The sequence below is a fragment of the Nipponia nippon genome, unplaced genomic scaffold, assembly GCF_047370975.1.
Source record: "Nipponia nippon isolate SJK-2023a ecotype South Korea unplaced genomic scaffold, ASM4737097v1 scaffold_4, whole genome shotgun sequence".
Taxonomy (NCBI): Eukaryota; Metazoa; Chordata; class Aves; order Pelecaniformes; family Threskiornithidae; genus Nipponia; species Nipponia nippon.
In genome coordinates, this window is record NW_028262358.1 from 67,084,380 (window position 1) to 67,098,660 (window position 14,281).

Genomic DNA, 14,281 nt, shown 5'->3' on the forward strand with positions numbered 1-14,281 from the left:
GAGCTTATGAAAGGATATAAATGTGTTTTTTATTGAACAAAGTAACAATCCAGAAAAGGTGGATTCAAAGGCAACAAGCTCTTTAATTACAGCCTTCAGGGGCATTGTTTGATCACTGTAAATAAGCTGCTTTTTTCTAGGTTCTGATAAAATATTTTTTGCATTATATTGCATACATCTTTCTCAAATCAAAAAGATTCAGTCCTTCAGGTTACTTGATTTACATTTTCAACATCTTACGCTTTCTTTGCGGCTTGAGTGGGAAAAACACAGTTACTATTGTGCAACAACAAATAAATGTACTAAAAGGTCCATTTTAATTTTAATTTTACTTTTCAGTATATTTTGTGTGTGGGTCCACATCACACAGCTGAAGTAAAATCTTTCAGGGTCACATAGCGGGTATTTTCACAATGTTCTAAGACTAATTAATGTGGCTTTTAAAGGAAAAAGAATTTTTATTGTCCCTTTTGAAAACCATGCAGTTTCCCTCCCTCCCTTTTATTAGCACAAATATTTGCTGCAAATGCCTAGATGACAAATCACACAGGTAACATTTTTCTTGTCTGAATGTAATCTTCATTGTACTATTCCAGGCAAACCGCCAAGCAAGGGCTAAAATCAGGGCTAAGGCAATCTAGTTGCCGACAAATATGTAATTACAATCAATACTGTACGTGCAATTGAACCCCCAAAAATGAATCTGTTCTTGTATGGCTGTCAGTTTCATTTTTTAATGATTTTTTTATCCTGGTACATTAAAAATGAGGCTTCTGCAATCATGGTCTCGGTCTGTTAGCCATCCTCCTCCCAACCTCTCACCCTCATAATCTTTTAACCTCTTGGTCTCTTTCAAATGGATCTGATAAAGGAGGAGGTAATTAAAGTCCTACAAGTTGCCCATGAAAATGGTCATTTAGGTAGATACCTATCTACATATATATATACACACACACACGTATCTATCTCTGTCTATCCACTCATATATATAAGCTTTGCTACTGATAAGCTGTTGAAGACTGGTCTCTGACTTCCTTAATTGGATGGAAAATGTGGTCGCATACCTCCGTTACTCAGTGGTTATATGACCAATTTATCCAACTTCTCTTCTGGGATGAAAGGTATCGACCTATGGCCGCGAGTCCTGGGATACTTGGGCACTCTCCACTTCTACTTTGCTAAGAGCTTTCCTCTCTTCTAGAAGACTTAAAGCATCCTTCCTAGCTGCTTAATACCCTTTCCCTCCTTGACTATGCCAAAAAATACATCTTTTCTTTCTTCTTCCTTTTTAATTCAAGAAGGGGTTAATTTTCCTTGGTATTACAAAGCATTATCTTTGCCAGAGGATTGTGTACCCATGTAATAGTTTATTTCTTTGATGTTAGGACAGCCAGCTCCCCTGATTTTCTTTTTTTTTAAATTATTTTAATTAAATACATTACTTTTTTTAAAAAAAAATTTAATTTTCATCTCACTTTGTCCTAGAACTGATGCTTTTAGATGAATGATCCATTTGTTTTCCATAACAATGTTATGTTTTGTTCTGATAAAAGACCCTGAGAGTTAAGGTGCTGTGACAGCCCTGTGTGTCTATTCTTTGCACACTCTTTTGTGGCTTGAAGTCTGGCATTTATAATCCATCTTTTTTCTGAATGCATTATCTTGGCCCTTGATGTTTCAAACAGAGCCTGCAGCTCCATGTAATGCTTTTTGTAGACTCCAGCTTGAACTCCATATGCTTGTCTGCCTCAGGTACTTTCTCTTTTTTATAAGCACAGATTTTCTTTTCTTGTGTATTTTACCCTTTTCTTGTAGTGTTTTAGATTCTCTGCCATCTCTACAATGCCAGGCCACTGTTTACCCTGTGTAGGTTGTTATCTGTATTTCTCATGTTTTGCAAATTTTGATTGCTTTGTCAAAGGCTAATTTTTTGTGTCATTCATTCATCTATTTTTGAGTGTTTGGCAGAGTTAGTTTCTTCTCGTGGCTATTGCCAGATTGGATCTTCAGCCATGGACCCGTCACTGACTGATCAGTGTTTTCACTTTTGTGCAAGCTCCGTTTATACTTTTTATTTTGTGATGAAGGGCAGGACTTCTCAAACTCTCTGCCATACAATTTGTAGTTAAGCTATTGTGCCTGAGGAAAAGCAAACCTGTTAAAAGTAGTAATTCCTTCAGAACCAGCCATGATCAGAAACAGGGCCCTCCTCTGACTCCCCTCTTTATTTCTTGGTGGCACCACTCTGCTGTGGATATAGACTATAGACTGAAGTAGTGGTTAAATCTTCTTCAATCACACCATTTTTTTGAGAGTGTCAGCCTCTTAATTGCTCCATTCTTCCCCTCAGGGCTGTTGCTTGGTTTGCTCTACTCCAGCTATCATGTTATTTGGAAATCGGCCCCAGCCAGCGAGGCCACCGAACCTGCGTGGCTCGGTGCCTGTGCTCCTATGGAGCAGCACTGCCCGCAGGTGGGTGCATGGTGGGGCCCGGCTGCATTGAGGCCCATGCTTGCAAAGGCTGTCTGGCAGAGATGAAAGCAAATGTGCCCAAAGCCCATAATTAGTCAGTGTAGTTACTTTGATATGTTAAATGGTTTCTAGGGGTCTATTTTCAAGTCAGGTAATCTGAAGAAGCTGGATCTAAATCTGCGCTGAAGAAAAAAGGTCTCTAGAAGCAATGAGCTCCCATTTTGAGCAGGTTTTCACAAATGTTTGTTCGAGGGTGAGAACATCATTGTAATTCTTTGCTCATCTTTCCATGTTTCTATAATGCAGAGTTCATCACGCTGGGTCCTCTGGGATTCCCTGTATCTAATAATATCATGGTTGCTTGTGATCTCTGCTGTGTCTGATGTGAGGAGTGAGGTGGTTCAGCACAAAAGGAATATTACCCTCTTCATGGCTGCTCAATCTTTCTCTCCCTCTCACTCTAATATGAAATAAATATTGCACGTACACTTTTCTGACTGCCATAAAATATCCTGTGGAGCTCAGATAAAGCAATGAGAGCTATGATAATTCCTCATGTGATTATTAGAGCAGCAGCCAGTCTACTGATGGGAGCTGTAGCAATATCCAGTGGAGACATCTGAGTTAGTCAATGTTGAATTGCTTGGGGACGAAATGGAGGGCAAACAACGATGCACTATCTTTACAATAAGAAAACCAAATTGTTCTTTTTTAGTTAAAGGGCAGCAGCTCTCTTGGTCTTCTGCTTAGTACCAGATTGGTTGAAAAGATGCATAAACAGCATGTTCTTTCACCTGACTGTGGTCGATATTTGTGTGGCACTATAATCCAGAATATCTCTGTGCTAATGATCATCCTGGTGTGCAACAGAAAGGCGGTAGCCTGCTGGGGGAGGTTAGAGACTAGAGTACAACAGTCCCCTTGATCCTGTGTAGGATTCTCAGCAAGGGAAACCAGGTAATGTTGTCACATCCAGCCTGCCCAAAGCATCTGCCACAGGATTTTTTTTTTTTTAACATAGATTCTTCTACATAGGGTTAAAAATGTACATCAGTACCTGTCTTCTTCAGGGGAGCAGCTGGGGATTTCCTGGTGTCCATCTCAGTTGTGAGAGCATTGCACAAGCAACAGCAGGTTTGCCTGGACATGTCTTCACAACAGGCTAAACTTAATCCGTTGCTCAGTGTTACTCTCGTTCATTGTACTGTCCTGACACAAACCTGTTGTTCTGTGGTGCTCTACTGAGGCTTTGGGTTTAGGCTAAAACTAGAGCAACTTTTGTTCAGATTGATCTCCCAGTGACTTTCAGTGAGGCCGAGGTGGTAACCAAATGCTTGTCACCTGCAAGTGCTGCAGCAGAGTAGATAAATATATCCCAGACTCAGTAAGAGATACTTATTAGCCCAGGCTATGGTCATGACTGGAACTGATCTTGAGTGAGCATTAGGAAAATCACTTGGCTAATAGTTGCATTTCTGATATGACACTTGGCAAAAAAAAAAAAAAAAAAAAAAAAAAAAAAGCTTTTTTTATTCTCCCCACCAACTACAAGGAGAGCTGTGGAGTAAAGAATGTTACTTTATGTGGGAAGTGAGTTCTGCAGGCAATGGCAATATTTCAGTACAGGCCATCACATTTATTGATTGCTACTATATAGCTAGAGGTCAGGTTTTAAATATCTCTCATTGCCTAACACGATTCTGGTTACCTAGGTTAAAAGGGAAAAAAAAAACCCAAGACTTTAAACTGAACAAGATGCAAGAAAGAGCTATTAGAGGGATTGTGGGAAGTAAAATCTGTCTTCTCAGAGGAGATTAAGACAATTTGTTTCTTCTAGATTTTTGTCAAAAATGTGACCAGAGAAGGGCAAAATTAACCCTGCAAACCCTACGGGGAAAAAAAAGTATTTTAAATAGCAGAGCAATGTCGGTAGCAGAGCAAATGAATACACTCACCAATGCATTGGGAGTGGAAATGAGAATAAGGTTTCTCACCACAAGGGAAATGAAATTCTGAGATGGGATTCCAGAAAGGGTACTTCCACAACACTTCAGGACAGAGATTGGTAAGCTCTTGGAAGGAACTGCACAGCATCAAAAGAACAGAAGCTAGCATTCAAGTCAACATTTCTGATGTTCTGTGCTCAATGTAATTCTGTCTACAAATGGAACTGATTGATAGAAGACAATTTGTGTGTGTTTGCTGCATTGCCTTTGTATATAATTAATTAATCCCATGCCTCTTTGGGGCTTCTACTAATCTCCTGCAGGGACCAGGAAGAATTTTTCTTCTTCTGCATCATTTGGCTTTTGTTTCAGCTTTGCTTTATTCTTCCCTGCTGCCCCTGCTTCTGAAACAGCAGAGATTGACCACAGCAAGAATGGAGAAGGAAGGGTCTTTTTGGCGGGGCAAGCTGCAGTTCCAGGTTTTGCTGAGGAAGCTCTGAAATGCTTGGTTGGATTGCCTTCTTCCTGTACTCAAGCTTCTGAACATCACAGACAAAAAAGGAATTTTTTCCTGCCAGGAATCAGTAGTCTTATTTCAGCATGGGGTAGGGATTACTGCTGTTAATTTGCAGGTTTTCCAATTTCTTGTACTTTCTTCAGGTTTTCTGTTACTACAGAAAGCTCAAATGCTGGCTGTTCCACTGCCTGCTGATTGTGGGAGGCAATTCCTGATGACCCAGGCGATCCTATGTTTTACCTCGTTCTGTTTTGGTCTCATAACTGAGAAATGCAAGTTCTTCAGACCTTGTTCTCCTTACATGGGTCTAAGAACAGTGTACACATAGAGCTGGTCTAGAGATCACTGAAGTTGCAAGATGGATTTTCTCATTACACTAAGGAAGAAAATGAAAATTTAGTTATCGCAGGATAAGTATTATTTCCTATAACTTATTTTAAGTATTTCTGCTTTCATTCAAAGAGGTAAAGACACTTGACAAAGTGAGAAAAAGCTGAATAACACTTTTTTTTCCTTTTGTATTTCTTTTCAGGCTCCATCTATGAAATGTTTGGAAATGAATGCTGCCTTTCAACAGGAGATGTCATTAAAATTATTGGCTTCAAAATTAATAAGCTCATAGCAAGTATCTGTGAGAATAATGAAGTCAGCCAATCTTCAGCCAAAGTGGAATTACCACTAGATTTTCCTGGTACAGTATTTCATGAATACACGTTTTTGAGGAATTATAACCCTGAGTAATCACCTTTGTTCATTTTATTGATTCGCTGTCTTGATTGATATTTGTTTGAAGTTACAACTCAGCTGTCAAGGATATAATTTTATCAGATGGCACAAGATACAATCAACTCATTTTTAAATGAATTCTCTTTCAAGCTTGGATAGAAATTATTAATGTTATGTGGTAGTAATGCTTTCTATACTTGAGGTCACTCATTGTAAGAATTATTACAAAAATCTTCTTTTCAGTTACTTAAGACTTTGCTAAACTTTGTCTGAGCTGAAATCTTCCTTGCTGTGTGCTCAGACTAATTTATTTACTACTACTATATTTTTATTTTATTATTTTGGATATAAAATATTTTGAATACTTTGTTATGCTTTGTTTTTATTTTAATGATTTATTTTAATTCCAGTGGCCAAAGTGGCTGCTCCATGACTAGAAATAGGATTAGAGGAAAACGCATGCGTTTTCCTGCTTAAAAACCACTTCAACTCTTCTATAGAGAAGTCCCCAAATATCCGTATTTTGGAGGATGGACTTGAAATTTGGCATGTGGTACTGACCTGTTATTTGAAAAATATCTTCTTCTGTTCATGTGGCCTTGTTAGGGAGAGCTGGCCAAGTACTGTACCCAGGGTACCTGTCATATTTATTCATTTTTCAATTCTGCTCTCATCTCAATTCCTCTACTGTTAGGGCCCAGCTGTGTTAAATAGGGAAGTGATATGGAGTGCAGAGGGAGAAGTGCTGGACTGTGAGTATCCATGTGTGGGGAGTGGAGAAGGCAAACTACGCTAGGAAACTGGTAGAAAAAGGTTGCATCTTGGAGCAGGGTAAATGGATGAAGACTTGATATGCAAAGATCAAGGACTAGAGACAGCAGTGGAGGTGGTTACCGGCACCAGAGGAGGACTGCACCCACACAGAAATATATATATAGGGCATTTCCTATGCTGGGAGTCTTGCAGGCAGCAGAGGTAATGGGAGCCCCTCAGGGAGAGGAGATGAGCGGGCTGGAGAACAGCACGAGGAGGCCAGTGGGATGTGGGAGGGAGCCTGTATAGGTCTGGGAGAGAAGTTGCGGGACATCTGCAGGTAGGAAACACTGGGATAGAGCACACACAAGGACAGAGCAGACCTTGAGAGGCGGTGATCATGTCCAGGACTCACTTTGGCCAGCAGTCTAGTTAATACACTGAATGAGACTACAGTTTTATAGAAAAAAAAAATAGATTGTAAACATTTAATTAACACTCTGTTGTACTGCAAGCACATAGGAGGTTAAATTGGTGCTGCACGAGGAAACATAATATGGGTGTTTTCTAGTGTTTGAGTGCTTGACTTAGTAACCTCATTGATGTTCTTCTAATGTATTGCCGAGCATGTGAGAATGTGTGCACATGCATATATATGGTTTAGGTTACGCCAGTACCCAAACTGGTATGTGCTTTTTCTGCAGAGGGAGACAAGACACACTTCTTGAAGCAAATAAAATGTAAAAGTGCATGGGAATGCAATGTTTCATCTGAATTCCACAAGAAAATATCTTCTGCCATGCCTTCATTTTCCATCTCCAAAATACAGATTTCTCTCTGAAATAGTCCTATATATCATTTTCTTTTCCCCAGTAGAACATCAATTTACTTTCATGTTTTTCTTACTCAGTGAATCAGAACCATTTGTATGACCGCTCATTAAAAGACTTTTATGGAATGCCATTTTCAAGCACTGGTAGGGCCCAAATGTAGTGATCAAAGACATTTTAATTATCTGTGACTATCTAAGATATTGAAGTACTGCTGTACTGTGAACTCTCCAGATACTCGGTATTTTTCTTGAAATCCAGGCTTCTTTGCTATTATTAAAATTTCTTCTGTCTCTAAAATATATATATATATAGGAAGTCATATTCTAAATCTTGATTGGCACACGGGTTTGAACATTCGAATCCTAAAATATCCAACACAACGGAGTGATAAATGTAATCCTACATTTATTAATGTTGAATCTCCTGATTTTTGGAACAGAATGACTTGTAATTTCAAATGCTTGAACCTAGTGAATCGGGATTTGTTTGCATTCAAGTGATCAATTTTGCAGCTTGGCATTTGGATGTTGTTGCCCTATTGAGCACATTTTCAAATTCAGTCTAATCACTGCAATTTACATGCATACTTATGAACTCTCCCAAACAGTGTTCTAGAAAACTGGGTTATTTCACTAGAAAAATAAATTTGGAGTTCATTTTTCTGAAATGTATCATTATTATCCTCCACATAGTGGGTACTGCTGAACAGCAGCACTGAAGAGGGGCATAATGACACTTCTCATTAGCCCAACAGGGAGCACCGCTCTCTTGTTTCTCTCTGTATATGTACTCTTATGCATTCAAGAGCTTTTTGGTAAGATGTAAATTTGTCATTTGTCTAATTTAATTCTTAGCTGGAGAACGATTCAGCTTTACAAAGTCAAGATGTCCCAGTCTCTTCTTTTTCTTGACCTTTTTCCTTTTCACTTTATTACGTACACATGCTATGCTCCAAATGAAACATTGTATTAGAGCATCGTTGGCTTGCCCCTGTCCCCAGAACCAAGCACAGAACCAAATTGCAGATGATCTTTTTCACACTGCCATTGACTTACTTCAGTAAAAATATCCTCAGGTCTCTAGGAGTCTGGCACTGTATTTACAGTGCTCTCTTGCCAGTCTTGATGCAAAGAAATCTTTTGCTTTGATGTTATTTTCCATTTCCTCTGTCGTGAGTTATCATTTGCATGTGATGGGCTCGTGTACCCTTTCACCGTGTGCATGCTGGCATAAACAAGCAACGCTTCTATTTAGGTTACTCTGCGGATAGCGTCTCTGTGAGTGAAGAACTGAGCTCATTGGCTTTAAACGAGGCTTACTCTTTGTCTTTCTGAATGTATTCGCAGTCTACAGAATTCCTTTTTTCTGCTCTGGCAAATCAGATCCTTGATAAAGGCGTAATCTGCCCTTTGCATTAGAGAAACCACTGCAACCACAAGTTCACTATCTGTGTTACGTCATTTTATCCTCATTCTAATTTGTTCTTTTTCATGCCTCAGAGGGCCAGGCTATTCTTTCTATGCTCATACACTGGGTAAAAAAAAAAAAAAAAAAGTCTGCTGTTACTCTAGACACTTCGATGGCTACATCTAACAGCATTTTGAAATACAATTTTCACTACTAACAAGTTAGCAGAGACAGGTAATTTGCACACCACCTGAACTGTGTGCCAACACAAATTATTTCATTTTGTTCTGTTATACTCCTTCTTCTGCAAAAATATTGCTGGGCTGCCTCTGTTCTCAGGAGATCCCTAACAGTTGCTGCTCATTCCTACGTGGTCTGACAGACACGCAGCTGAGCACAACTGTCCCTTTGAGCTCTCAGCCTCTGCGAGCCACAAGACAGGGGACTTGTCTGTGCCCACACAGCACATGTGTGGAAGAACAGAGGCTAGGCACTAGAAGGCTCATCTTGATAGGAGTTGATGGAGAGATAGGAGAGATGGCCTTTGGGGCAGGATGGGGAGAGGAGGATGCTGGTGCAGATGGAGCAGAGGAGGTAGCAGAGTGGGTGGCGGAGGTGAGGGAAAAAAGGAAAAGCAGTCAAGTCAGCTCCAGAGAAGTTGGGAGCTGAGGTCTTCCCGGTCTTCTGCGTTACCTTGGGGAACAAAAACTGCTAGTCTGGGACAGAAGGTCTTTCTGCTATTTTTTTTTTTTTCCTTGAAGGTTACTTGCTGCTCTACTAGGTAAGCCTAACTACTGGTTTTCTCAGTTTTCTGTGGGGAAAAGAAGCAAAAGAGAGAATAAAAAGGATACTGCTTTCCTTCAGGACTCTAATTAAGACTGAAAAAGGAAAGTCTATAAAGCTACGGGGAGGTACACTTTATCACTCTATAACCAGTAAAAGAGAGCTGCATATACTGTTCTGTAAAAAGGTGGTAAAAACATCCTTCTATCAAAACACACTTTCCAACAGGACTAAATGGGTGATCCTTGGGCTATGTTTTCTCTCCCATACCAGTGAAAATAACTTTTTCAGATTCCCAAACCCTGTCTCTCTACCAATGTGTACAGCAATACCTAAAACTTTTTTTGAAAATGATGGGCTGATTATGTTTGGGGCTTACTAGTGATCATATTATGGGTAGGCAGGCACTTCACCTAGTGAAAAGCCAGTAGGTGCAGAGGATTAATGGAGTGTGACAATGGTTGTACATTCCTGTAGTTATTATCTGTGTGTAGCTATTCTTGTCTCTATCAGTAATTTTCCCCCAAATTCTTGGGCATCAGTGCACTTTGGTTGTAGACCAGATTACATTTAGAAAGTAGATCTGTAGGAGCAATAATAACAGCTCTCGATAAACCAGCTGGACTTTTTTCCAGGTTTGTTATTTCCATCTGTCTTTCCCCCCAGTAGTCCACCAAGCTCTATCAAGAAAGTCTAAGTGAATTTGATTCAGTCATTTTATGATTTATTAAAAAGTACAAAAATATTTATGTTTGACCTCAAAATGTCCAAACTTTAGCATCTCAAATGTACCATATGTCTCCTACTCTGGAGATTTCCTTGCTATCTTAGGTTTGGAAAAACATTTGGTTTTGTAATTTGATTCATAATGATTTTAATAAGGTTCTGAATGGTTCCAGATAATGTTGTTTGGGTTTTGTGTTGGTTTGGTTTTTGTGGTTTTGTGTTTGTTTGGTTTTGTTTTTGTTTTTGGTTTTTTTAAATACATATTGTAGCAAGGAAAGCATTTATGAGAAGATACCATGGCAGATTATGACAGTTAGGTAGGAACCACAGTGGCTTTCACCCATCATACCAAAATAACTTTTTATGTATTCACCTCTTCTATATATAGAGAGAAACATATGGAACTTTACATACTCATAAGCATAAACAGGTGGCTATTAGGTGCCTCTGCTTCTGGGTCTCATCAATACAGAAGCTAAGTATTCAAGGCCACATGGCTCTTTAGTTGCCTATGCAAGCATTCTGTTACCAAAATTAAGAAAACCAGCAGAACGGAAGGTGAAGATTTTTCTTCTCCCAACCCTGACAAAGTCAGTCTGCCTGGGCCCGAGGGGATAATCAGTTGTCTAGTTTTGTATGAGATCTGGTAATTATGCTTCCATATGAAACCTGTTTTCCAACCCAGGATGCTCATCAGTTTGTTGCTGAAATAGCTGGCTTCCAAATAGCTGTGTAGTCCCAGCAAAATTAGTAGAGCCTGAGTCTACTGGCAAACTCATAGAGGAGAAGAATGTTTCTCATACCTGTACATTGCCAAATATTTTCAACTGGGAATGTTTTTTTAACATAGTTTATGCACGCTTTTTAATGCAGTTCTGGAGGTTTTCTAGGGGCAATGCGCATGCTCCTGTATCACAGATGGGTAAACATAGTTATTGCCTTGGGGATACATCATATGTACTTTGAATACATTTTTTAATGAAGAATTTTCCTGTTTGCTTCTCCGAGCACTGCCAGGAGATGATGCCCATCTTGTGCTTGCAAAGCATGACACTGGAACACTGTTTGGGGGATGATGTCTTTTCCACAATTTCAGTTTGTTGTTGGTGCCTTGTCACTGCGATATTTTCTAAATGCTGATGAACCAGTTTGTCTTGATCTGCACTGACAGCTCCAGTACTGATTAGGACTGGGGTAGCTAACTTGCTTGTTAATAATTATGTTAAGAATGGCTGTGAGAAACATCAAAAATACTAGTGAGAAAGAAAAATGTATTGAAGTTGTACTTTGTACTTGTGCAGCTACATTCACAGGTGTGGCTTCCTTGCAGCCCGGAAAAAGGTCTGAAGGCTTTCCCGTAGTGCTGCAGTGAGGACATATATATGTAGAGGATGTATTTGCACAAGGATACTAATTTCACACACGAAAAGCTAGCTGTCATACAGACATCTGTGAAGGCACAGAATTGCAGAAAGCAGTTACATAGGCACAACTAGTGGCTATCTTTGCAGGAGATCAAATAGGCTATTACTGTTTAGGCTGCTCACAAGCCCTCAGAGCTGTTAGTTGCCACAGATCCTAGTAGTCTCATGGGATACCTAGAACCAAACATGCCCAATCTGGTGATAAATTCAGTTAAATCCTACTCAGCAGAGAGAATCTTAATAACACCTCCTTTATCAAGAAGGGTGCTAAAGCTATGACGCAAAAGTAGCAGGTTTTGTTACATTGAAACAAGAATCACAGCAATTCTGTGGCAAAAAAATAAATGTTGTGGTGGACGGTATGGTTTGATATATCCTTTTTAAAGTATACAATCTTAAGGAGCCCCTGCTGCCATTCAGGCCCCTTAGTTGTGTTCATTGTGGTCAGTAGGTGAAATTCAGTAAGGGAAAATGTGTGGGAGAAAATAAGCAATTTGGAGGTTATTTTTAACTGAATCAATCCCCCAATCTAATTTGTTAAACAATCCCACTATCAGAGGACGTCTAGAGAAGGGAGTGATTGTCTTCCCAACATCCAACATGAACTGTGTTCTGGCAGCATCCGACCCTGCTGAGACCCAGGTATCTGCTGGGGCATCCTGCCCTTTTCTCACACTCTGTTTCCCATGAGAAGGCAGTCATAGCCAGTGTGGACCCAGTTCCCACACTAGACAACTGAGGGCAGGTGGATGGGACACTTAAACCTTTGTAGACATGGCAGAAACCACTCATGAGATGTGGAGCTGAAATGAAAAAGTCTCTAGTGGTGCCAAGCAGCAATCCTCGAGTCCTCATCCCATGCTCCATAACTGTCAAGGTGGGAGTATTCCTTTACCACAAAGATACAGTGCCCTTTGCGTGGTCCAGAGGAGGCAAAAGCGTGGAGCAGTGGGGGCTATAGGGTTTCTGCTAGTTGGCTTTGGGCGAAGGAAGGAAAAAAAACACTGAATCTCCCAGGGAGCTTGGCTGATTTGTCACTGTACCTGTAGCTACCAGTTAATTTGTGTGGATCGCCTGGCTTGCAAACTTGGCCTGGGAATAACCTCTACATTCTGTTGTATTCACTTGGAAGAGAGCCTTAGTTGATGCCTGTCCTAGGAAGCTGCAATGTAATTCCACAAGGCAACATTCACACTGCCATGCCTGGGGAAGAAGACAGCTGAATCACACAGTTCAGCTAAACCCTACTGTTTAGTTCTCTAAACTGTCCACTTCATCTTCCTCTATAACACTCACGCAAATATAGAAATGTATGTATTTTTCTTGCAATGTGGACTCTTAATGAGACAGCTCCAAGGGGCAGGATTAACATGAAATAATAATGTCCCTAGGGGATAGGGAAGCTCAGGTGCATCTTCTGCCTTGCAGTACTTCAGCAGTTTAATTGCCTTGCAATGGCCACAGTGCTACAACGGCCAAACTTTGAATTACTCCATCTGGTGGTCTGGGCAATCAGATATGCTAAAATCAATTTCCTTTGCTCATTCTTATCTGTAGGTGCTACATTTTCATTTGTGATGTGTCTTTAAACATACTTGGTCTAGGAATCCCCAGTCTGTGTGTGGAAGAATACATAGTACAATGTTTAGCCAGAAACTTTATCTTGCATTTCACTGATCGCATTAGTGTTGCTCTTCCTCATACCATGTCTGCATTTTTTTCTTAAAGGTTTGTTTCCTGAGAAGATAGATAAGAATTTAAGATAATTTTTCTTTTTTCTGTAGCAAAGAAAACAACTTTTTTCTCTTTTTACCATGGACGTAAAAATGTTGCATGTCAAAAATTACCTGCAGAGTAGAAAGGGCTAATTCCAGCCACCTATGATTTGTATCATGTAGTTGATATTATCTTTATAGAGTCACATTTCTAGCAACCAAACTATCAGCTATGAATTGTTTGATGTGCTTTGCCCTCCATTTTTATTGCATTCACAGTCTAAAATTTGGCATGGATTCCTTTATATATTTCCCTTTTGATAATGCAAGTTTTCTGTTCTTAGGTCTTTATAAGGTTGTGGCAGATCAAACTCCATACATCAGCATTGAAGAAATTACAAGAAAAGTCTCTATTGGACCAACAAGATTTGGCCATCCGTGTTTCTATAGCCCTGAGGATATAAAATTGGCAAACCTCACTGTCAAACATGGTGAGCAGATCACCTTCAACTCAGTGGAAGAGGTCAACGGAACGATGGCTGTGAACTGTGGCGTGGTCAGAAATAACCAGTCTCATTCCTTTACTTTGCCCCTTTCACAAGAAGGAAAATTCTACGAGTGTGAAGATGACCAGATATATACCCTAAAAGAGATTGCAGAATGGAAAATCCCTAAGTGCAGAAACCGGATCGTCAAACTTTCCAATACTCTACATATGTGGGACTCCTCTAATCCACTTCCTGAGAATTTTGATGGCTGCTTGATTCTCACGCCTGTCTATGAAGTGCAGGCAGTAATGAAATGTAAGTAGGAATCAAAGTCAATATTCTGTTCATGTTGGTATAGCAAGGTACCCTTGAATACACAAAATTTGCTTAAAATAGCCAGGAAGGATTCAGTTTGGTCAAGAATTCCTGACTCATATTTGCCACTGATGATAGTTTTGAGATGAAGAAAGATAAAAATAATATTGCTTTTT

General features: G+C 39.8%; 1 protein-coding gene across 2 annotated transcripts in view; it reads left to right on the forward strand.

Moving 5' to 3' along the window:
- Positions 1-14,281, forward strand: part of THEMIS (thymocyte selection associated) — an 82,766-nt gene that overhangs the window by 9,852 nt on the left and 58,633 nt on the right. Inside the window, exons 1-3 of one of the 2 annotated variants that reach the window (XM_087775655.1) lie at positions 4,904-5,023; positions 5,468-5,626; positions 13,647-14,105. In XM_087775655.1, coding sequence (XP_087631781.1) covers positions 5,482-5,626; positions 13,647-14,105 — 604 coding nt within the window. In that variant the 5' untranslated portion in view covers positions 4,904-5,023; positions 5,468-5,481. Of the gene's footprint in view, positions 1-4,903; positions 5,024-5,467; positions 5,627-13,646; positions 14,106-14,281 lie in introns of those variants that run through there. The other variant, XM_087775654.1, reaches the window with a different exon arrangement.